The sequence below is a fragment of the Entelurus aequoreus genome, linkage group LG04, assembly GCF_033978785.1.
Source record: "Entelurus aequoreus isolate RoL-2023_Sb linkage group LG04, RoL_Eaeq_v1.1, whole genome shotgun sequence".
Classification (NCBI taxonomy): Eukaryota; Metazoa; Chordata; class Actinopteri; order Syngnathiformes; family Syngnathidae; genus Entelurus; species Entelurus aequoreus.
This window is the reverse complement of record NC_084734.1, coordinates 44674090-44696444: the sequence shown is the minus strand read 5'-3', so window position 1 is coordinate 44696444 and position 22355 is coordinate 44674090. Positions and strand designations below refer to the sequence as shown.

The following is a 22355-nucleotide window of genomic DNA, read 5'->3' as shown; positions in this document are numbered from 1 at the left end:
GGGTGTTGTTGATAAATAGCTTTCGCTTTGCATAGTAGAGTTTTAACTTACACTTACAGATGTAGCGACAAACTGTAGTTACTGACAGTGTTTTTTTTAAGTGTTCCTGAGCCCATGTGGTGATATCTTTACACACTGATGTCGGTTTTTGATGCAGTACTGCCTGAGGGATCGAAGGTCACGGGCATTCAATGTTGTTTTTTAGCCTTGCTGCTTACGTGCAGTGATTTCTCCAGATTCTCTGAACCTTTTGATGATATTACGGACCGTAGATGGTGAAATCCCTAAGTTCCTTGCATTAGCTGTTTGATAAATGTTGTTCTTAAACAATTTGCTCATGCATTTGTTCACAAAGTGGTGACCCTCACTCCATCTTTGTTTTTGAATGACTGAGCATTTCATGGAAGCTGCTTTTATACCCAATCATGGCACCCACCTGTTCCCAATTAGCCTGTTCACCTGTGGGATTTTCCAAATAAGTGTTTGATGAGCATTCCTCAACTTTCTCAGTCTTTTTGCCACTTGCGCCAGCTTTTTGGAAACATGTTGCAGGCATCAAACTCCAAATGAGCCAATATTTGCAAAATATAACAAAGTTTTCCAGTTCGAACATTAAGTATCTTGTATTTACGGTGTATTCAATTGAACATAGGTTGAAAAGGATTTGCAAATCATTGTATTCTGCTTTTTATTTACCATTTACACAACGTGCCAACTTCACTGGTTTTTGGGTTTGTACAATTACTCTGCGTTAAGTAAATAAAACAATTTCTCTCACAAATTACACTTTTGTCAGGGCTCACCACTTCAAGTCAATTGTGAGAGTGCTTTAGCTTAGTTTTTACGCCTGGTGCTCTTCCTGATGCACCCCTCACACTGGGCATGCCACTGGACATCTCTAAAGGCTAGTTGTTGGGCCTTGGTGTTAGGTTAAAGGGTTGGAGAGGAACCTTTTTTTTTTTTAAATAAGTCCCCATCAGCCACAATTGTTTTGTGAGACAAGAACCCACACGTCCTTTCCTTTTCTGTGCGTTCTAAATAGTGAAAACTGCTAGTAGGAGGCTGTGAAAGTGATACAATCTATTCCGCCTATAAAGCAACAATGTTTTATATACATGCTGTAAGCATGTACGTACTGTAATGTATTACCAAGTACATTCATGATAACATGTAATATTTACAGTATTTTGGTCATTTTTACCAATACCATAACTTAATGGGCATATTGATTCCACAGAGTGCAACGCAATGAACACCACTTCTGTCAACAACATAGAGAGCACTCTCTGTGTTACTACTAATGTCAGATTTTGTAAGAGCCTCGGAGCTTTATTTTGTAGCTCATGGGCCACAACCTTCCACTAGAAAGGTGAGAAGCATGATTTATAACCTAGCAATAACTATTACCAAATCAAAGCCAATACAGCAGAAGAAGCTGAAGCTTCTTTATTTTATGGAAAAACACAACTAAAATGATTCGCTGATCAGCAAGGCGATGTGTTATTATGCCAGAAAAGTATAGTCCCTCTGTGTTATCTCTCATAATTACAATGTGGCTATAGCTTGGTATATGTACAGATCACGGCATGTAAATGGAGTAGTGTTGGCGATTTTTAGATGTTTTTTTAAGAGTGCTTCATAGGCGAAATACTTTTGTAGATTAATCCCCTTTACTTGCATTGTTAACCGCTCCATACTTGCACTATTTAGGACAAACATAAAAGAGACATGTGTGTCCTTGTCTCATATAAGGGTTGGCGATGATGGCCAAATAGTGTTGTTTTTCTTTAAAGGCAGCAGTGTGTACCAGCAGACAGAATTGTAATAAAGTTAATACATAATCACAGATATTCACTTATTTTGTATTGCAACTAGAGATGTCCGAAATTATCGGTACGTTTTTTTTTATTATAAGTATCGTTTTTTTAATTTTTTTTTTATTTTTTATTAAATCAACATAAAAAACACAAGATACACTTACAATTAGTGCACCAACCCAAAAAACCTCCCTCCCCCATTTACACTCATTCACACAAAAGGGTTGTTTCTTTCGGTTATTAATATTCTGGTTCCTACATTATATATCAGGGGTGGGCAATTAATTTTTACCGGGGGCCGCATGAGCAACCCGAGCACTGCTGGAGGGCCACATCGACAATATTTCAATTAAATTTTGCTCAATATTATTTTTGATGTATACCGTAAGATAAATAATAATAATAATAATTAATAATAATAATAATGATACTTTCATTTAACCTAACTTAACTTTATACCAAAAGCACTGCTTTGGAAATCATTTGTACCCCTTTCAGAGATCACATTTAGTTCCCCTTAAACATCCTCATGTTGTACAATAAAATGTAAGCATAGGATGAAGTGTGCATTCCTGTAACTTTCTCTAGTAACAGCCTTCCATGATTAATATAAATAAATTAACATTAATAATAAATGACAGTAAAATAAGCACACGTATGACTGAGAAGTCATAGTGTAACTTTGTGTGGTGTTTGAGTTGTCCGACTTTTTGTGTGGCCATAAACGCACCAGTGGTTTAGTGGTATGCGTGTTGGTGACAGATGACAAGTTGGTTTTGGCCTGGTTTGTACGGCAGAAAATGACTAGTTTTTCGAGATAGAAGTGTTTTACTCATGTTTTTGGTGTGGTTATGGCCGAATATTAACAGTTTTGCTCAATAAAGTGATCAATATAATTCCTGGCCTCGAAGCATCTCGATACGTTACAATAATTGAATGGTGTTCAATTGAACGGTGTTGACGAACACCGTTAGGGCCGCTTGTTGTCACTGTCACTCAAAGTTGCATTGCAAAATTACACAGACTAAATGTGTTTATTTTGTTTAGAATTCAGATGGGATTTGATTTGGTGCGCGGCATATATTTGCTGTGCGCAGAGGACGCTTGAGCAGTGCGCAATTGCGCAGGCGCGCACCTTAGAGGGAACGCTGCTTGGCAGTCCCTGTCTTGTTGAAAACACGGCATTCGTCATCAACTTTTCTCTTTTTAGCGTCTCGGGGATAACCGTGCATCACTTGTCGCTGTGCACCTTCACTCACAGGTTACACACGAACATACGCCCATAAATAACACTTTTCAAAATAAAAGCAGCACAATTGTATTGCGCGCAGGACATAGATGTTTTTTCAGCTTTATTTTGTAATTTGAGATTGCAGCTGTTCACATTCACTCACAATCACGCACGCGCATACGTCCACACGGAAGTAATACAAATAACGCTTTTCAAAACAAAAGCAGCACCGTTGTATTGCACACTCGACAGACACTTTTTAAAATGTATTTTGTAATTTATGATTGGCCTCACGCGGGCCGGACAGGGACGCACAAAGGGCCGGATGTGGCCCGCGGGCCGCAGAATGCCCAGGTCTGTTATATATCAATATATATCAATACAGTCTGCAAGGGATACAGTCCTTAAGCACACATGATTGTTCGTGCTGCTGGTCCACTAATAGTACTAACCTTTAACAGTTCATTTTACTCATTTTCATGAATTACTAGTTTCTATGTAACTGTTTTTATATTGTTTTACTTTCTTTTTTATTCAAGAAAATGTTTTAAATTTATTTATCTTATTTTATAAAAAAATTTAAAAAGGTACCAAAATATTGGTATCGAGGCAACCCTAATAATTATTATTGCTTATTTGAGACACTAGGTTGTATTCGTCTACTGTCATGTCCGAGGCTCGAAGTGGTGGGCCAGAGAGCATCTGTTGTCATAGCGTTTTGGGCGGAATTTTGCCTTTCTCAAAGAAAAATGCCCTATGTTTGCGTTGTTGTAGGCTGTTGGATCCGTTTAAATCGCAAAAAGGATACCAATTTCTTCAAAGTTCCTCGAGAGATAATCCAGAAGGGTGAAAGATACACAAAATTTACGAAAGAAAAGGAGAAAAATAGCACACATTCCAGTCGAAGAAGGCAAGAGTCGAAGAACACACAAGTTTGCAGTCATCACTGTGTTAATGGTTTGTTTGATATACTTTTAACTAGGGATGATACTCGAAACCGGTTTTCCCGGTTGTTCGATAAAAGAACCGAGTCCTCGGACTCGAATCCCTTTTTGAGAACCGGTACCCGTTATCAAGACCACTATAGTAAAGAAAAAGAGTTGGTTCTTTATTCGAATCGCTGGTTGTCCAAACTAGGCATAATAATGTGTTATTTCCACGACTGTATAAATCGGTATCGGTTGATATCGGTAATTAAGAGTTGAACAATATCCGAATGTCGGATATCGGCAAAAAGCCATTATCGGACATCCCTAATTGCAACCTCTTTCAGCTTTACAGATACCACATCCATTCTTCAAAAATGGCAAGGATTAGAGGCTAATGTGGTTGTCATGTAAACAATGCTTTTATGTCGACACTCAAACTCTCATGGGGGAGCATTATAAGAGCATTCACAGACAGGAGGTCACATGTGCAAAATATGCAGTTTAAAACCTGCAGTCTGGCTTCTGTGGTCCTGAAGGAGGCATGTTTCTAACAAGACAAGAGGCAGAAAGCAACTAGACAGAAGACACAATATCACTCGCACCCTTTGGAAGGGTCTCCTGCCTCTACGCAGCACTGCAACTATAACTCTACCTGGGAAGGCAGTTTAAGTGAGAGCTTAAAAGACGCTGGAGGCTCGGCTGACCATTTATTGCGGCTAACATCCAAACTGCACGCAGTGAAAGGATCGGAGGTGCTGAGGAGGGTTGCAGATGAGGTCAGTCTGTAGCAAATGGTGCAACTAAATAAGAAATTAACCTTGCATCACCTTTTTTTCTTCTTCCAGCCTTGGAGCACAGATGGCTCTGAGCCTCTTGCTTGAGTCTGACCCTGAGGCATGCGTGGCCAAGCTGGATATTTTCAGATGCATCTATAAAAAGAGACGCAGCTCCACAGTTCACCTGAGAAGTTCACTGAGGGCAACGCCGCCTTTGTGTTGAAAAGTGTCTGGAAAAGTCCCCCAATGAGGTCGCTATCGCAGCATGGGCAGATAAAGCCTAATGGCCTGCGTCCGTTTGCCGCTCGCTCGTCATATTTGGGCGAGAGCCCATCTGGCGCAGGGCTGCTATTAAAGGGTTGACATTAAAAGGGGGTGTACGAGATGGGAGTGGGGAGGGGGGAAGCAAAGCCATTAGTCTTGCAGCCGAAACCTCGATAAGACAATAACGATTTAATGGAGGCCAGGAGGCATGCGCCGTGGTGACATTCGCTATGGCAACACGCCGATCCTGAGACATCTATCAAGGGTGGGCGGGTGGACTCGGGAGGAATGGTAATGGCTATGTTCACATGACTGCAAAATCTTTGCAAGCAGGATTGAAAGACAAGACGTCACATTCACCCACACGAATACAGTATACAGTACACTTACAGTATGCTTACAGTTTTTTTCAATTCCAACGATCCACGCTTTTTGACAGTTATCATCCGAAATGTCTTGGATATTTTTAAGACGATTGTAGATGCTCGTGCTGATCGGTCGAGGTGATTAATTGACATTTTTGTGGAGGAAATGTCAATGCACTAGAATACCAAGTGGCATGTCCAAAAATGGACAACTGTCGACACAAACTTGAGCACAATGAGCCTGATCTACAAAAGCAGGGGTTTCCAACTAATTTTCACAGAGGGCCATAGCAGCATCATAGGTGCCACCAAAGGGCCTGTTGTAACTAGAAGATAGTAAATGTGACAAAAAGTATAGATTGTTCAATTTCCTTTATTTAACCAGGTAAAACTCATTGACATTTAAATCTCTTTTTCAAGAGCGACCTGACAAAGAGGGCGGCACAAACAAAGTTACAATAATACAACACAACAACAGCAGTCATACCACAACAGGTCAAAATTATTTAAAGCGATTAAGTAATAATTTAATTTAAAAGCAAGTACATTGCCCAAGAGAACTGGAATAGATTGTTGACTAACTGTTTGCTGTTTTTTCAGACACTAAACTCAAAGTCTGTATCGCACATGCATCAAAAGTGAACATCCATACAATGACATTAATTAGTTTGTATTCGGACACCTGACTTTTGAACGCAAGTAAAAAAAAGTGATGGGCCACCAACCCAAGATGGCTACTTTGCAGCAAACAGAGTGCAACCTATTCGAGTACGCAAGGGGCCTAGATTTTGCCACTCAACGCAGATACAAGTAAAAATGAAAACTACCGTATTTTTCTGAATATAAGTCGCAGTTATTTTCATAGTTTGGCCGGGGGTGCGACATATACTCCGGAGCGATTTATGTGTGAAACTATTAACACATTACCGTAAAATATCAAATAATATTATTTATCTCATTCGCGTAAGAGACGAAGCAAATGTCAGCAATCGTCACACACACGTCAACCAATAAGAATTCGGCGTGGGCGGGTCATGGCAGAAGTGCATTGTGCGTCATAGCAGAAGTGCATTGTGGGTCATGGGATGCTAATTGCTACTGCTACACAGCACACTACTACAACATTGGCGGTAACTTATAAAAACTGAGAAGGGCTGAATGAAAATGGCACCAAAAAGGAAATCATACACTGCAGATTACAAGCTGGACGTAGTAAAATATGCAGTAGAAAACGGCGGTCGAGCAGCAGAAAGAAAGGGAGCGGCGCATACCAGGAGCGACAACGAAGAAGAAGATTTCATCGGCTTTAGCGAACAGGAGTGACAGATTGTTTGGTAAACGTATAGCATGTTCTATATGTTATTGTTATTTGAATGACTCTTACCATAATATGTTACGTTAACATACCAGGCACGTTCTCAGTTGGTTATTTATGCGTCATATAACGTACACTTATTCAGCCTGTTGTTCACTATTCTTTATTCATTTTAAATTGCCTTTCAAATGTCTATTCTTGGTGTTGGATTTTATCAAATACATTTCCCCCAAAAATGCGACATATACTCGAGTGCGACGTATATATGATTTTTTTCCTTCTTTATTATGCATTTTCGGCCGGTGCGACGGAAACTCCGGAGCGACTTATAATCCGAAAAATACGGTATGCAATAGAATCTATCCCTATACGTTATCCAAATAAGATTTGTCGAGTGATCTTAGCCGTCGGTTGCGTTCCCAGACATATCGAACTCTCTGGTGCTCCAGACATCATTCCACAAGACAAACCAGATGAAAACTTGGAAAATAATGAAGGTCTACAACTTCTTTGTGTGTGGCTGGGTCAAGGAAATTTGTATGAAGACTCTACCGGATAAATATGCATAGTTTTTGCTTGGGTAAGATTGCATTTCATGATTTAACTTAGCGTCTACCACCATTTGGTTGCCTGTGGTTTTTGTAAGCGCCATTTACGAATATGCGTGTTTTTCCAATGTTGACATAGATGTCAACATTGTGTGTTTGCTGAAAGCTTAATTTATAATTGCTGCCTTTTGTAAAAGCTTAACTATTTTAGGTTTTAGGTTCACATTTGATTTCTTCTCTTTAGATTTGCCAAGTTGGTGGTTTACGAAACACTCGTGGCAAAAATGTGTTTCAAGAACTACGAAACAAGATAAAATACAAGTAATATCAAGATATTACTTAAATGAGAAATAATGAATGTTAAAAGTAGGGATGATGTTTGATAAGAAATTATCGAGTTCGAGCCTATTATCGAATCCTCTTATCGAACCGATTCCTTATTGATTCTCTTATCGAGTCCAGATAGGTTGTTGTATATGGAAAATAACACAATATTTGGTTTAACAAAAGCTTACTTTTATTATATAAGAAAAAAATAAAATCTAATAAATAAATAAATATTGACTGTTACCCCCCTAAAAAAATAGAATAAAATAAATAAATATTGACTGTTGTTACCCAAAGTATATTAAGGGGGATTTTTCAGAAAAACAAACATATACAGTAACACAAAAACAAGCTGTCTCTGTGATCACTATAGGTGCATAAAAAACAATATAGTGTTAAATAAAATCAGTCCCTTGGGAACGAAACTTAAAATAATACAGCTCTCCAAAAAGTGCACTTCTGCTGCTATTTGACATAACTGTTTGTTATGATGCTTTGACATTTTTGCACTTTATTTCTTTATTGAAAGAAAATTCTATGAAGAGAAAAGTTGTTTGCAAATGTGGTTACAGTGCTAAAAAATGAAAAGTTAAAGCTAAAAAAAGAAATACACTTTATTGAGTTAACATTATTTCTTTATAGGGTAGATAGCTAGGTAGATGTGATGTTATGTGCTAGAGAATATAACAACTACACTACCCAGCATGCAACGGGAGTGACGAGCATGCACAGTAGCCCCGAAAAGTGTTGTTGCTTGTCGTCACCCGGCAGCTAAGAATGAGGTTATGAGCACGCTGTGAAAGTAAACGTCAAGAGCTCAGCCAACACGCCTCGTCTGCATTATTTATAATTAGACAGACAACACATATACAGTGTGATTTTTTTTTGTTTACAAGGAAAGAAAAACAAAAGTTAAAAAAGGGAGACGTCATGTGCTGCGGTTGCTTTAAGAACGTTGCGACAGCTGCCGTAAAGGAGGTGCGTTGCTAGCCTGGTTGCTATGTTTCCGGTTGGTCGTAAAAGTGTTTGTCATGTGTTTGTACCCTGCTCAAATCTCTCAGTAAAGTTATACATTGGATTATACATTTTGTTTTGAACTTTATTACACCTTGGAGCGCTTTTTCCGGTGCATTGTTTTTCCTGCTTTCCCTATCTGCGCCTAATGACTGAGCTACGTGACGTAATTTCTTGTGATGTCCCACGGGGCATTTCTGGTCGGGACGGGATTCGTTCCCAGCGATTCGAATAAAGAACCAACTCTTTTTCTTTACTATAGTGGTCTTGATAACGGGTACCGGTTCTCAAAAAGGGATTCGAGTCCGAGGACTCGGTTCTTTTATCGAACAACCGGGAAAACCGGTTTCGAGTATCATCCCTAGTTAAAAGTATATCAAACAAACCATTAACACAGTGATGACTGCAAACTTGTGTGTTCTTCGACTCTTGCCTTCTTCGACTGGAATGTGTGCTATTTTTCTCCTTTTCTTTCGTAAATTTTGTATATCTTTCACCCTTCTGGATTATCTCTCGAGGAACTTTGAAGAAATTGGTATCCTTTTTGCGATTTAAACGGATCCAACAGCCTACAACAACGCAAACATAGGGCATTTTTCTTCGAGAAAGGCAAAATTCCGCCCAAAACGCTATGACAACAGATGCTCTCTGGCCCACCACTTCGAGCCTCGGACATGACAGTAGACGAATACAACCTAGTGTCTCAAATAAGCAATAATAATTATTAGGGTTGCCTCGATACCAATATTTTGGTACCGGTTAACGGTACCAAAATGTATTTTGATACTTTTCAATAATTTGATACTTTTCTTAATAAATGGGACCAAAAAAAATGGCATTATTGGCTTCATTTTAACAAATAATCTTATGATTAATTAAACATATGTTTCTTACTGCAATCAAAAAAATATTTTGGCATTAACTAACATAGTGACCATACTAGAAAACTTTAATACTTGTAAGTAAGCAAACAGGTTACAAAGGCTCCTAATGTGGCTGCTGACGTATGCAGTGACAATGTGTCATTACTCATTGTATTATTTTGTCAAAAATATGAGGGACAAGTGGTAGAAAATGAAGGGATTATTAACCATCAATTTTCTTCCGCTTATCTGAGGACGGGTCGCGATGGCAGCAACCTACGCAGAGAAGCCCAGACTTCCCTCACCCCAACCAGCTCCTCCAGGGATCCCGAGGCATTCCCAGTCCAGCCGGGAGACATAGTGAAGGAGCAGCGGCTTTACTTTGAGCCCCTCCCGGATGACAGAGCTTCGTATCTTATCTCTAAGGGAGAGCCCCGTCACCTGACGAAGGAAACTCATTACGGCAGCTTGTATCCGTGATCTTGTCATTTCGGTCATTACCCAAAGCTCATGACCATGAGTGAGGATGGGAACGAATATCGACCTTTAAATTGAGAACTTTGCCTTCTGGCTCAGCTCCTTCTTTACCACAACAGATTGATACAGTGTCAGCATTACTGATCCGTCTGTCGATCTCATGATCCACTCTTCCCTCACTCGTGAACAAGACTCTGAGGTACTTGAACTCCTCCACTTGGGGCAAGATCTCTTCCCCCAACCTGGAGATGGCACTCCACCCTTTTCCGGGAGAGAACCATGGACTCAGACTTGGAGGTGCTGATACTCATCCCAGTCGCTTCACACTGTGTTGCGAACTGATCCAGTGAGAGCTGAAGATCCTGGCCAGATGAAGCCATCAGGACCAAATCATCTACAAAAAGCAGAGACCTAATCCTGCAGCCACCATACCGGATCATCTCGACGCCCTCACTGCGCATAGAAATTCTGTCCATAATAGTTATGAACAGAATCTGTGACAAAGGGCAGCTCTGGCAGGGTCCAACCCTCACTGAATACAGGTCCAACTTACTGCCGGCAATGCGGACCAAGCTCTGACTCTGACCAAACAGGGAGCAGACCGCCACAATCAGACAGTCCGATACCCCATACATTCTGAGCACTCCCCACAGGACTTCCCGAGGGAGATGGTCGAATGCCTTCTCCAAGTCCACAAAGCACATGTAGAGCTGGTCTACAGTTCCACGACCAGGAAGAAAACCACACTGCTCCTCCTGAATTCGAGGTTCGACTATCCGGCGTAGCCTCCACTCCAGTACACCTGAATAGACCTTACCGGGAAGGCTGAGGAGTGTGATTCCGCGATAGTTAGAACACACCCTCAGGTTCCCCTTCTTAAAGAGAGGAACCATCACCTCTGTCTGCCAAACCAGAGGTACCACCTCCACGCAATGTTGCAGAGTCTTGTCAACCATGACAGCCCAAAAGCATCCAGAGCCTTAAGGAACTCCGGGCGGGTCTCTTCCACCCCCGGGGCCTTGCCACTGAGGAGCTTTTTAAGTACCTCTGCAACCTCTGCCCCAGAAATTGGAGAGCCCACCACAGATTCCCCAGGAACTGCTTCCTCATAGGAAGACGTGTTGGTGGGATTGAGGGGGTCTTTGAAGTATTCCCTCCACCGATCTATAACATCCGCAGTAGAGGTCAGCAGCACACCATCCTCACCATACACAGTGTTGACAGTGCACTGCTTCCCCTTCCTGAGGCGGCGGATGGTGGTTCTGAATTGCTTTGAAGCCGTCCGAAAGTGGTTTTCCATAGCTTCCCCGAACTTCTCCTATGCTAGATTTTTTTGCCTCCAGGACCGCCAAAGCTGCACACTGCTTGGCCTGTCAGTACCTGAGCCAAAATAACCTGATAGAACTCTTTCTTCAGCTTGACGGCATCATGGCGATTCTAGGATTACCATCACGGCAGGCACCCACCTCGTGGCCACAGCTCCAATCGGCCGCCTCGACAATAGAGGTATGGACAATGGTCTACTCGGACTCAATATTCATATTCTTCGTGACCTGTTCAAAGTTTTTCCGGAAGTGGGAATTGAAACTCTCTCTGACAGGAGACTCTGCTACACGTTCCCAGCAGACCCTCGCAATGTGTTTGGGCCTGCCAGGTCTGTCCGGCATTCACCCCCACCATCGGAGCCAATTCACCACCAGGTGGTGACCAGTAGGAAGCTCCGCCCCTCTCTTCACCCGAGTGTCCAAAACATGAGACCGCGAATCCGATGACAACTACAAAGTCGATCATGGAACTGCAGCCTAGGGTGACCTGGTGCCAAGTGCACATATGTACACCCTTATGTTTGAACGTTGTGTTTCTTATGGACAATCTTTGACGAGTACAAAAGACCAATAACAAAACACCACTCTGGTTCAGATCCGGGCGGCCATTCTTCCCAATCACGCCTCTCCAGGTTTCACTATCGTTGCCAATATGAAAGTTGGAGTCACACGGCAGAACAAGGGAATCACTCTCCCTTGAGGGAGTCCAAAAAGGGTGGGTACTCTGAGCTGCTGTTTGGTGCGTAAGCACAAACAACAGTCAGGACCAGTCCCCCCACCCGAAGGTGGAGGGAGGCTACCCTCTCATCTGGGTACTGGGTTAAAGTCCAACGTGCAGGCTTTGAGCCGGGGGGCAACAAGAATTTCCGCCCCAGCCTGTCGCCTCTTACTGCGTGCAACGCCAAAGTGGAAGAGAGCCCAGCTCCTCTCCACAGAACTGGTTCCAGGGCCCTTGCTGTGCGTCGAAGTGAATCTGACTAAATCTAGCCGGAATTAACCACCTCGCGCACCAGCTCAGGCTCCTTCCCACCCAGCGAGGTGAACTTCCACATCCAAAGTGCTAGCTTATGTAGCCGAGGATCGGACTGCCAAGTGCCCTGCTTTCGGCTTCCGCCCAGCTCACACGGCACCCGACCTCTATTGCCCCTCCTATGAGTAGTGATCCCATTGGAGGGGGGGCCCACGTTGCCTCTTCAGGCTGTCCCCTGCCGGGCCTCATGGGGACAGGCCCGGCCACCAGGCACTCGCCATCGTGCCCCACCTCCAAACTTGGCTCCAGAGGGGGCCCCGGTGACCCGCGTCCGGGCAAGGGAAATATAAGTCCTTGTTTGTTCTTTTCCATGAAGGTCTTCGAGCTGCTCTTTGTCTGATCCCTCACCTAGGACCTGTTTGTCTTGGGAGACCCGACCAGGGGGCATAGAAGCCCCCAGACAAGATAGCTCCTAGGCTCATTGGGACACGCAAACTCCTCTACCATGATAAGGTGGCAGCTCAGAACGTATTTGTTAACTATCCGATAATATCTGGTTATTTTTGGTTTTAACATGTTTTATCAACTGTACACTTCTTTTAAAATGTAATTAAGGCTTAAACGACGCGTCGACGTAGTCGACGTCATCGGTTACATAAATACGTCGACGCCGTTTTTGTGCGTCGACGCGTCGCATATTTACGTCACACTACCGTCATGGCGAAGCGCAAAGCAGACGATCAAAGCAGACGATGCGAGCGGTGCGAGCAAGGGGGAAAAATCACGCCAAAAGTCGTCAAAAGTGTGTAAGTATTTCAATACACAGCCTAATAATGTTGTTGAATGCACACTGTGTCGAGCGTAAATGGCCTATCATAGCAGCACAACGGCTATGAACGAACATTTGAAAAGAAAACCATCAACCATCAACTAGTCAATCGTCCGCGTGAGCATACGTTGTCATCATTACACAAAAACATGAATGTGTCATTTGTATCTGCTAGGGGTGTAACGGTACGTGTTTTGTATTGAACCGTTTCGGTACGGGGCTTTCGGTTCGGTACGGGGGTGTACCGAACGAGTTTCTAAGCTAAAGCTAACTTTAGCTGCTAAAGTCTTAACAAGCTGCTTCGCTCCTGCCTCTGTCTCAGCACGCAGCATTGTCCCACCCACACAACCATCTGATTGGTACACACGAAGCATTATCAGCCAATCAGCAGTGCGTATTCAGAGCGCATGTAGTCAGCGCTTCAGCGTGGAGCAGATAGGTGTTTAGCAGGTGAGCATCAGGCAGCGGACTCTCCCCAAATGATAATAAACACCTCCCAGTCAACTACTAGTAACAGCACTATGAGCCCGTTGACCTTCTAGAAACTTAAACTGCAGCTCAGCTCACTCGCAGTCCTGGCTTGAGGTGAAGGCTAATTACCTCCCAGTTCCAGCCACATCGACCCCTTCTGAGCGCCTATTTTCAGCTGCTGGGAATATTGTAAACAAGAAAATAAGCAGAGCATGTAGACATGCTAACCTTTCTTCATTACAACTGTTAGTCACTCACTGGAATGAGTAGAATTGGTTATTGTGTACTGTGTTGGACTGGATGTTTATTTTGCACATTTTAAAAGCAATACTTAATGTTTACAGTGCTCCAGAATATTTAGATTGGCACTTTTTTGTATTGGATGTTTATCTTTATTTTTGCACATTTTAGCAAATAAGCAATACTTTCACTTTTGTTGAAATGTTTACACTGTTGTTACAGAATATTTCGTTTTACACTTTTTTGTATTGGATGTTTATCTTTATTTTTGCACATTTTAAAGCAAAATAAGCAATACTTGTACTTTTGAAATGCTTATACTATTGCAGAATATTAAGATTTGCACTGGATGTTGACTTTTATATTTGCACATTAAAAAGCAAATAAGCTACTTTTAATTTTGTTAAAGGTTAAAAGTTTTAAATGTTTACATTGTTACAGAATATTTAGTCATGTTGTTGTCAATGTTGACTGAGTGGCCATACTTCTTTTTTTTTTTAAATAAAAGCCATGCCTTTCAAAAAAACTGGCCTACATTAATTTTTTCATCTTCATTTTGAATAAAAAAATAATCGGTAAAAGGAAAAATAATCTATAGATTAATCGAAAAAATAATCTATAGATTAACCGATTAATCGAAAAAATAATCTATAGATTAATCGATAGAAAAATAATCGTTAGCTGCAGCCTTAAATGTAATAAGCACTTATTATTCTGTTTGGATACTTTACATTAGCTTGGGGTCATACCACATATTTGGGTATTGAGCCAATACCAAGTAGTTAAAGGATCATACATTGGTCATATTTAAAGTCCTCATGTGTCCAGGAACGTATTTCCTGAGTTTGTAAACATAAAAAAATTTAAAAAGGGAAAAAAGATTTTGTGTTGATATAAAAATCTCAAAGTAATCATTGTAGTTTCGACTCGATACGGCTCTTGTTATTGATTTCGTTAATAATACCTGGGATCCGTTTTGATATCAGTCTCTCCAAATGCATGGAGAGACTGATATCAAAACGGATTAAAAAGGCAATACCACCATCCCTTGACCCATATCAGTTTGCGTACCGGAAGAACCGATCAACCGAAGACACCATCGCTATTGTAATCCATAGACTCTTAGAACATCTTGACCTTAAGGACACTTATGCAAGACTGCTCTTTGTCGATTTCAGCTCAGCATTTAACACAATAAGGCCAAACAGACTCAGATCTAAGCTTCACAACCTTGGTCTGAACACCTTCCTCTGCAACTGGACTTTGGACTTTTTAACGAATCGCACACAGTATGTGAAAATAGGCGAGCACATTTCTGCCACGCTCACCATCAACACCGGTACTCCACAGGGTTGTGTGCTAAGCCCTGTGCTCTTCACCCTCTTCACACATTACTGCATAGCCTCTTCAACATCCAATCTCACTGTCAAATATGCCGACGACACCACGGTACTTGGGCTCATCAGCAACAATGATGAGACAGCATACAATGCAGAGGTCCAACAGCTGGCTTTATGGTGTGCTAACAACAACTTGGTTCTTAATACTAACAAAACCAAATAACTAATTGTAAACTTCCGCAGGAAAGGGCAGAACAAACACCCTCCACTTTTAATTAATAACAATCTAGTAGAAAGGGTCAAGCATTTCAAATTCTTAGGGGTGAACATAACAGAAGATCTATGCTGGGACATTAACACTGCTTCTACAGTCGGAAAGGCCCAACAACGTCTTTTTTTTTTGAGGAAACTAAAATGCGCAAACATTCCGCAGAAATCAATGGTAAACTTTTACAACTGTGCTATCAGCAGTGTCCTCACTTGCGGCTTTTTAGTGTGGTTTGCTAGCTGCACTAAAGGAAACCAACAGGCCCTCCAGCGAGTGGTTAAAGCGGCGGGGAAAATTACAAGGACGATACTCCCAGAGATGAGTGCCATGTACACAACTCGCTGCCTAAAGCGAGTACACAACATCCTGAAGGACAGATACCACCCAGCACATGGCCTCTTCAACCTGCTACCCTCTGGAAGGAGGTATAGATCGATTTGCGCCAGGACCACCAGAATGTCTCACAGTCTGTATCCCCAGGCTGTGAGACTGCTAAATGAACAGCCTGCCCCTTTGCTGCCCCGGACCATCTTATTACCTCACTCTTCACCACCTCAATAATTGTGCTCTGGACATTGCATTGCTGCAACATCAACGTAACACCCATCAGACATCTGACTGTTCCTATCCCCACACCCCTCTATTCGCCATCTTCCTGACAATGCTAAACTGTAAACTATGGTCAACCTGCACTTCAATGCAGTTTCTATGCCGCTGGACAAAGCTCAAACAAAATCTCGTTGACATGTATGACTTAAGTGTTATTATGACAATGACAATAAAGGAATTGATTGATTGATTGATTAAAATAGCGCTTTTCTAAGTACCCAAAGTCGCTTTACATGTTTTTCTGAACCCATCAATCATTCACACCTGCTGGTGGTAAGCTACTTTCGTAGCCACAGCTGCCCTGGGGTAGACTGACTGAAGCGTGGCTGCAATTTGTGCCTACGGCCCCTCCGACCACCACCTATCATTCATCATTCATTTCACCGGTGTGAGCGGCACCGGGGGCAAAGGGTGAAGTGTCCTGCCCAAGGACACAACGGCAGCGATTTTTGGATGGTAAGAGGCGGGGAGCGAACCTGCAACCCTCAGGTTTCTGGCACGGTTGCTCCACCCACTACGCCACGCCGTTACAAGCGATGTCTGTGTAGACCCACTCTATTGTTTACATTCAGGAGCACTAGCTTGCTGTTAGCGGTGACTGTGAGTTATTGTGTCCTCCCACGGTGTGTAGTGAATCATGTTTAGCTATTCCTCGTCCTGCAGGGATGATACTTGTAAGAAACTTAATTTATTTGTCGCCATGGAGGCAAGAATTAGTGAAGGAGTAGCTAAAACACTACGGAGAGACCTTTGCCGCTAGCTTGCTATTAGCTAGCTGTGTTTTAGAGCAGTGGTCCCCAACCTTTTTGTAACTGCGGACCGGTCAACGCTTGAAAATTTGTCCCACAGACCGGGAGGGGGTATGTTTGTTTTTGGCATAAAAAAATACAATCATGTGTGCTTACAGACTGTATCCCTGCAGACTGTATTGATCTATATTGATCTATATTGATATATAACGTAGGAACCAGAAATATTAATAACAGAAAGAAACAACCCTTTTGTGAGAATGAATGGGAATGAGTGTAAAAGGGGGAGGGAGGTTTTTAGAGTTGGTGCACTAATTGTAAGTGTATCTTGTGTTTTTTATGTTGATTTAATAAAAAATAAAAAAAACATTTTATTTTTTTATATTTATTTCTTGTGCGGCCCGGTACCAATCGATCCACGGACTGGTACCGGGTCGCGGCCCGGTGGTTGGGGACCACTGTTTTAGAGCACCTCTTGCAGAGCAGCGCCTCAGTGTTTATAGCTCCACCTTTATCATTAGGTTTAAAGCCAAAATACCTCTATTCTTCATCGTCTGTCTATAAGCTGTTTTTGCTTGCAAGTGCTGTGTGTGTTGACGAACATGCGCCGCAGCTTGTATATTGATGAAAAATAAAAGTACCTGTATTTTTCAAAAGCAGTATAGTACCGTTTTTAATTCATTTGTATCATTTATGTATTCATTTATCTCTCTACATCAATGACAATAATCAAAACAACGGAAGAGATTAGCAATGCAATTGATGGTAAACAGTGTTCAGCTGCAATGATCAAGCCAACGAGTGCCCTTGCAGAAACTCCAGTCCCCCAGACTGCTGTGGAGCTGGAGGAGCTAGCCAGCTGGATAATGGCCAGTAGATTCTTTCACGATTGGCTTAGCCGGAGTAGGACACCAAAGCAGAGAAGAAAAATAAATACAAATAAATAATAAATAAATAAATAAAAACAAATAAATAAATAATAACAAAAAGAGCACCTAAAAAGGAGTGAGGAGAAATTAACTAAGGATGCCCACATAAGGTGTGAGGAAGAAAAATGGCACACAGAAGGTGTGGAGAAGTAACAATTAATACTGCACTGCAATGCGGGGACTGGGCCATAAGGAATGGGGAGGGTGAGTGGAGCCAAAGCAGAGGAGTTGTACGCGACTGGAAGGGGAATCTACTGGCGCAGTGTAACGGGACTGGAGAGCTTAAGTAACCAGAAGGAAATGAGTATCAGGTGTGCGCGCACGTGGCTACGACCTGTGACCCAGAAACCAGGCACTGCAACAAAAATAAGATAGGCGGCAGCAGAGCTGCCAGATCATAACAAATTATTGTTTATTTATGTGTTTAATCATTATTTACTTACTCATTTGTCTAATCATTGATTAACTCATTTATGTATTCACAGTGGTGTTGTGTACATACAAATGTGTTAAATGTGTTATGTGTTGTGCCCGTATGTGGGCTCTGTACCGAGGATGTCGTTGTGGCTTGTGCAGCCCTTTGAGACACTTGTGATTTAGGGCTATATAAATAAACATTGATTGATTGATTGATTGAAAATACTGCTTTGATACGAAAAAAGGTATATAAATATGCTCTGAATCATCCAACCCCTTTTCGGAGATGTAATGAGAAACTGGAAATATGTGATGTATTACATTGTAATAGTATGCATGTTTGAAATAAACGAACACCATAATCATTAGCGCGTACATTCATTGTTTTCACAAAGTGACTTATTAGACAAGTGTACATTTCACAACATTGAGAAAACACATGGCTAAATGGTGACATGGATCCCTCATTGTGTAATTTGATGATTTTAAAAAGAAATCTGAGGCCAAGTCATAAGTATTCCAGACCTAAAGGGAGTAATCGTATGCGATGGACATATTGCAATTTTCAGTTTTTCCAAATTACCGCGAAGAAATGTGTGAGAGGAGCATGTCATTCAAAACCACAATAGCACAAAATTGATTTATCTGTATCTTATCCCTCTTGAGCTGGAGCATTCTCTCTCTCTGTGCTGCTGCCTGGCTGTCACAGCGCACTTCTCCAGCTTCTTTCCGTGAAGCGATACAGAGGAAGGAAGAAGTGCATGGGAAATTAAACAAAGAGAGCATATCTTTGTGTGTCTACCAGGGTGTTGTATTTTTACAGGGGGGAAAAAAGAGGCAGAGTGGGCATTTTGCTCTAGAGGCGCTAGCCCGTGCCAAAACATTGGCTTGGTTGCGGGGGAATCAAAACTTACGCCCTTCCCAAAACACACCATGCATGATTCTGCAGCAAAATGATAGCCACTGAATAAATACACTATATCCTCCCGAAACCCTCTCCGCTTTAAAAGACACACAAAAGCACGCAGCATCTGATTCCATTTCCACCCTTAGCAGTAAAGTTCAGTTACACAACATTTTGTCTGCGTTTTCTTCACCCGTGAATTCAACAACTCATAAATAAACTCACAAATAAAACAGCTGTGAAACATAGATGGAACATACTGTTTACAGAACATATTTGGCAGGTTTGTTAACAATGTTCTTAAGACAAACCAGTCTAAAATGGAGCAAATCACTCAAATAATAAAACATTGATCAAACAAAACACATACCGGCATGGTCTTTAGGCCATGCAGCACGTGCAAACATGAACAGACATACTGTTTGACCGTACAGGTCACTTCTTGATCAATGCAACGCTTATTAACCTGTCTCAAGATATACTTTCCTGGTTGCTTACTACTACTTTGGAGAGATAAATATTGTTTTTATATAAGCAAAATATTTAGACTGGAAGTCTCTGCAGAGAGTGGTGAGGATGGCGGAAAAGATCATCAGGACTCCTCTTCCTCCAATCTAGGAAATTGCAAAAAGCCGCTGCCTGACCAGGGCTCAGAAAATCTGTAGAGACTCCTCCCACTCCCACCAAGGACTGTTTTCACTGCTGGACTCTAGAAACAGGTTCCCCAGCCTCCGTAGCAGAACCTCCAGGTTCTGTAACAGCTTCTTCCCTCAGGCCATAAGACTCTTGAACACATCATAATAATCCCCCCAATCCCCCCCAAAAACTGATTAACTTGCTGGAATATAAAGACAATATAACACACATCCATAAACGTGGATGCATTTGCAAAAGTGCAATGTATTTATCTGTACAGTAATCTATTTATATCTGCACCTTATTGCTCTTTTATCCTGCACTACAACGAGCTAATGCAACGAAATTCTGTTCTTATCTGTACTGTAGTTTGAATTTGAATGACAATAAAAGAAAGTCTAAGTCTATAAATACAATAGACGACAAACAAAATACATACCAACCTATACTTACAGCCATGCAAGTGCGAAAATGCTCGCTCTATTTCTTAATTAATGCCATTAAAATGTCTCAAAACATTATTTCCTGGTTGCTAACTACCTTGTAGACCTAAATCTTGTCTTATTACGTTTATAATGAATACAACATATTGCCGGCATGGTCTTACAGCCATGCAGCAAGTTCAAACCCATTCATCACCGTCATGCTTACAAAATGCCTCATTCTCTGCTGGTTGTGTCCTACTTAAGACTCGTCTTACTATCATAACTGGAAACAAATTAGTTTATTTTTATATTTTATATTTATGTATATAAACTGCTCAGTGGCCTTGTGGTTGTGATTTAGGGCTATATAAATAAACATTGATTGATTGATTGAATGTCCGCCCTGAGATCGGTAGGTCTTGAGTTCAAACCCCGGCTGAGTCATACCAAAGACTATAAAAATGGGACCCATTACCTCCCTGCTTGGCACTCAGCATCAAGGGTTGGCATTGGGGGTTAAATCCCCAGAATGATTCCCGAGCGCAGCCACCACTGCTGCTCACTACTCCCCTCACCTCCCAGGGGGTGAACATGGGGATAGGTCAAATGTAGAGGATCATTTCACCACACCTAGTGGATGGGTCAAATGCAGAAGATACATTTCACCACACCTAGTGTGTGTGTGACTATCAGTGGTACTTTAACTTTAACAAATAGAACGTGGCAGTTCCAGGATCTAAATACCGTAGCAACATAGGTGCAACAATCACCAATCGATGGACATCACTCACACAGGCATTGGTACAAAAAAGGCCTCCTCTTTCCCCTTGATCATAATTGAACTGCAAGTGGTACAAAACATGGCCGCTCACTCAATAGGTAGAAAAATCCCCCAGTGCTCCGCTGAAGCGTCACCTGAGTGATTGGGATCTTATTATCGGCGCTGCTCATTTTGTCACGGTTGTCAAAGGGTTACACGAGGCTGGTGCGTCCCAGCACACGGTATATCATTTTCAATGCACAGGTGGGGCGACCACCTGTGCGTCTTCCGGCGGGAAACGCATCAGTAAAACCCCTAAAATATTCATTCGGGTTGGAGGAGAAAGCAGAAGGATGTTTTAGGATATTCAAACAGATGGCATGAGTTGGAAAACAAATAGCAGGACACTATGGTAACAACACAGAAGCATTTATTGCTTGTTTACTGGGATGATGCAAAGCGGCACGTGGCTATTTGCTGGACAGCTTCTGACTGGCCACTCATTGTGCAATCAATTATAATCAAGGTCATTTGTCTATGAGCACAGGCAATGATGACTAAGGGGGCGTTGTAATTAGTCAATACAAGTGATGCCAGTCTGGTCCAAAAACACTCATTTGTATCATTTGACTGACTTTTACTGGGCTGTTTCAATTGATTTGATCAGAAATAAGCTGCATATTTTGAAGCAAATCCATACATTGTGTCATCAGTATAATTGTGTCACACTGGAAGATCATGCACTAAATAGATGCAAATAGGGGGGGGGAAAAAGGACTCACATCGTCCCATTTCATGAATTTGTTACCCCGTCTGAGGCTCTCAGGCACGGACACCGGCTTGAGCTGCAGCGCGTGGACTCCTGGCTGAGCCCCTGCCATTGACTCATCTAGTCCTCCACGCGGCACGGAAGGCAAACAAAGTCTCTCTTTCCTCCTCCTTCCTCGGTCCGTTTATCCTCTCAGGAAAAGACCGAGTGCGGGGTTTGTTGGGCGGCAGACGGGACGCCCACGGCCGCTGCCAGTGCGCCAGGCAGCCCGCATTGACGGCGGCGCGTCCGGGTATGGAGAGCCGTGTGTGGGTGAGGGTGTTAGCAGGGAGCGAGCTGGCTCACTGACTGACTGCATTAATGAGTGGGAGATTGAAACAAGCTGAGAAGAGGGCGAGAGGAAGAGAGAGAGAGAGTGAGTAAAAGAGAGAGAGAGAGAGATGAAGTATGGGACAGGAAGAGTGAGGTTTGAAGTCATCTAGCGCCCCCTTGCGTCAGAGGCAATAAGGAGCTGTTTATTTCCATTTTTGACTCATCCTTTTTGACTGCTTAATGATCACCAATCTTCATGCTAATACTTTGGGTACTCTATATCAGTGGTTCTCAAATGGGGGTACGCGTACCCCTGGGGGTACTTGAAGGTATACTTTTCTTACAAAATCCACATTCTTCTCTTCAAGATACAATCTCACTTATCAATAAATTCAGTTCTATTTCAGATTTCTCAATCAACTGGTCCAAATCTACTGTGTTACCAATTGATTTTGAATTTCAGCAGAGGTGGGACC

General features: G+C 42.1%; 1 protein-coding gene across 1 annotated transcript in view; it reads right to left on the bottom strand.

Annotated features, from left to right (window-relative positions):
- Positions 1–21936, bottom strand: part of plcb1l (phospholipase C beta 1-like) — a 283584-nt gene extending 261648 nt beyond the window's left edge. The window contains 1 exon segment of the mRNA XM_062044959.1: positions 21581–21936. Within this exon segment, the coding sequence (XP_061900943.1) occupies positions 21581–21679 (99 nt within the window). The 5' untranslated portion in view covers positions 21680–21936.
- Positions 21937–22355: the final 419 nt, after the last annotated feature.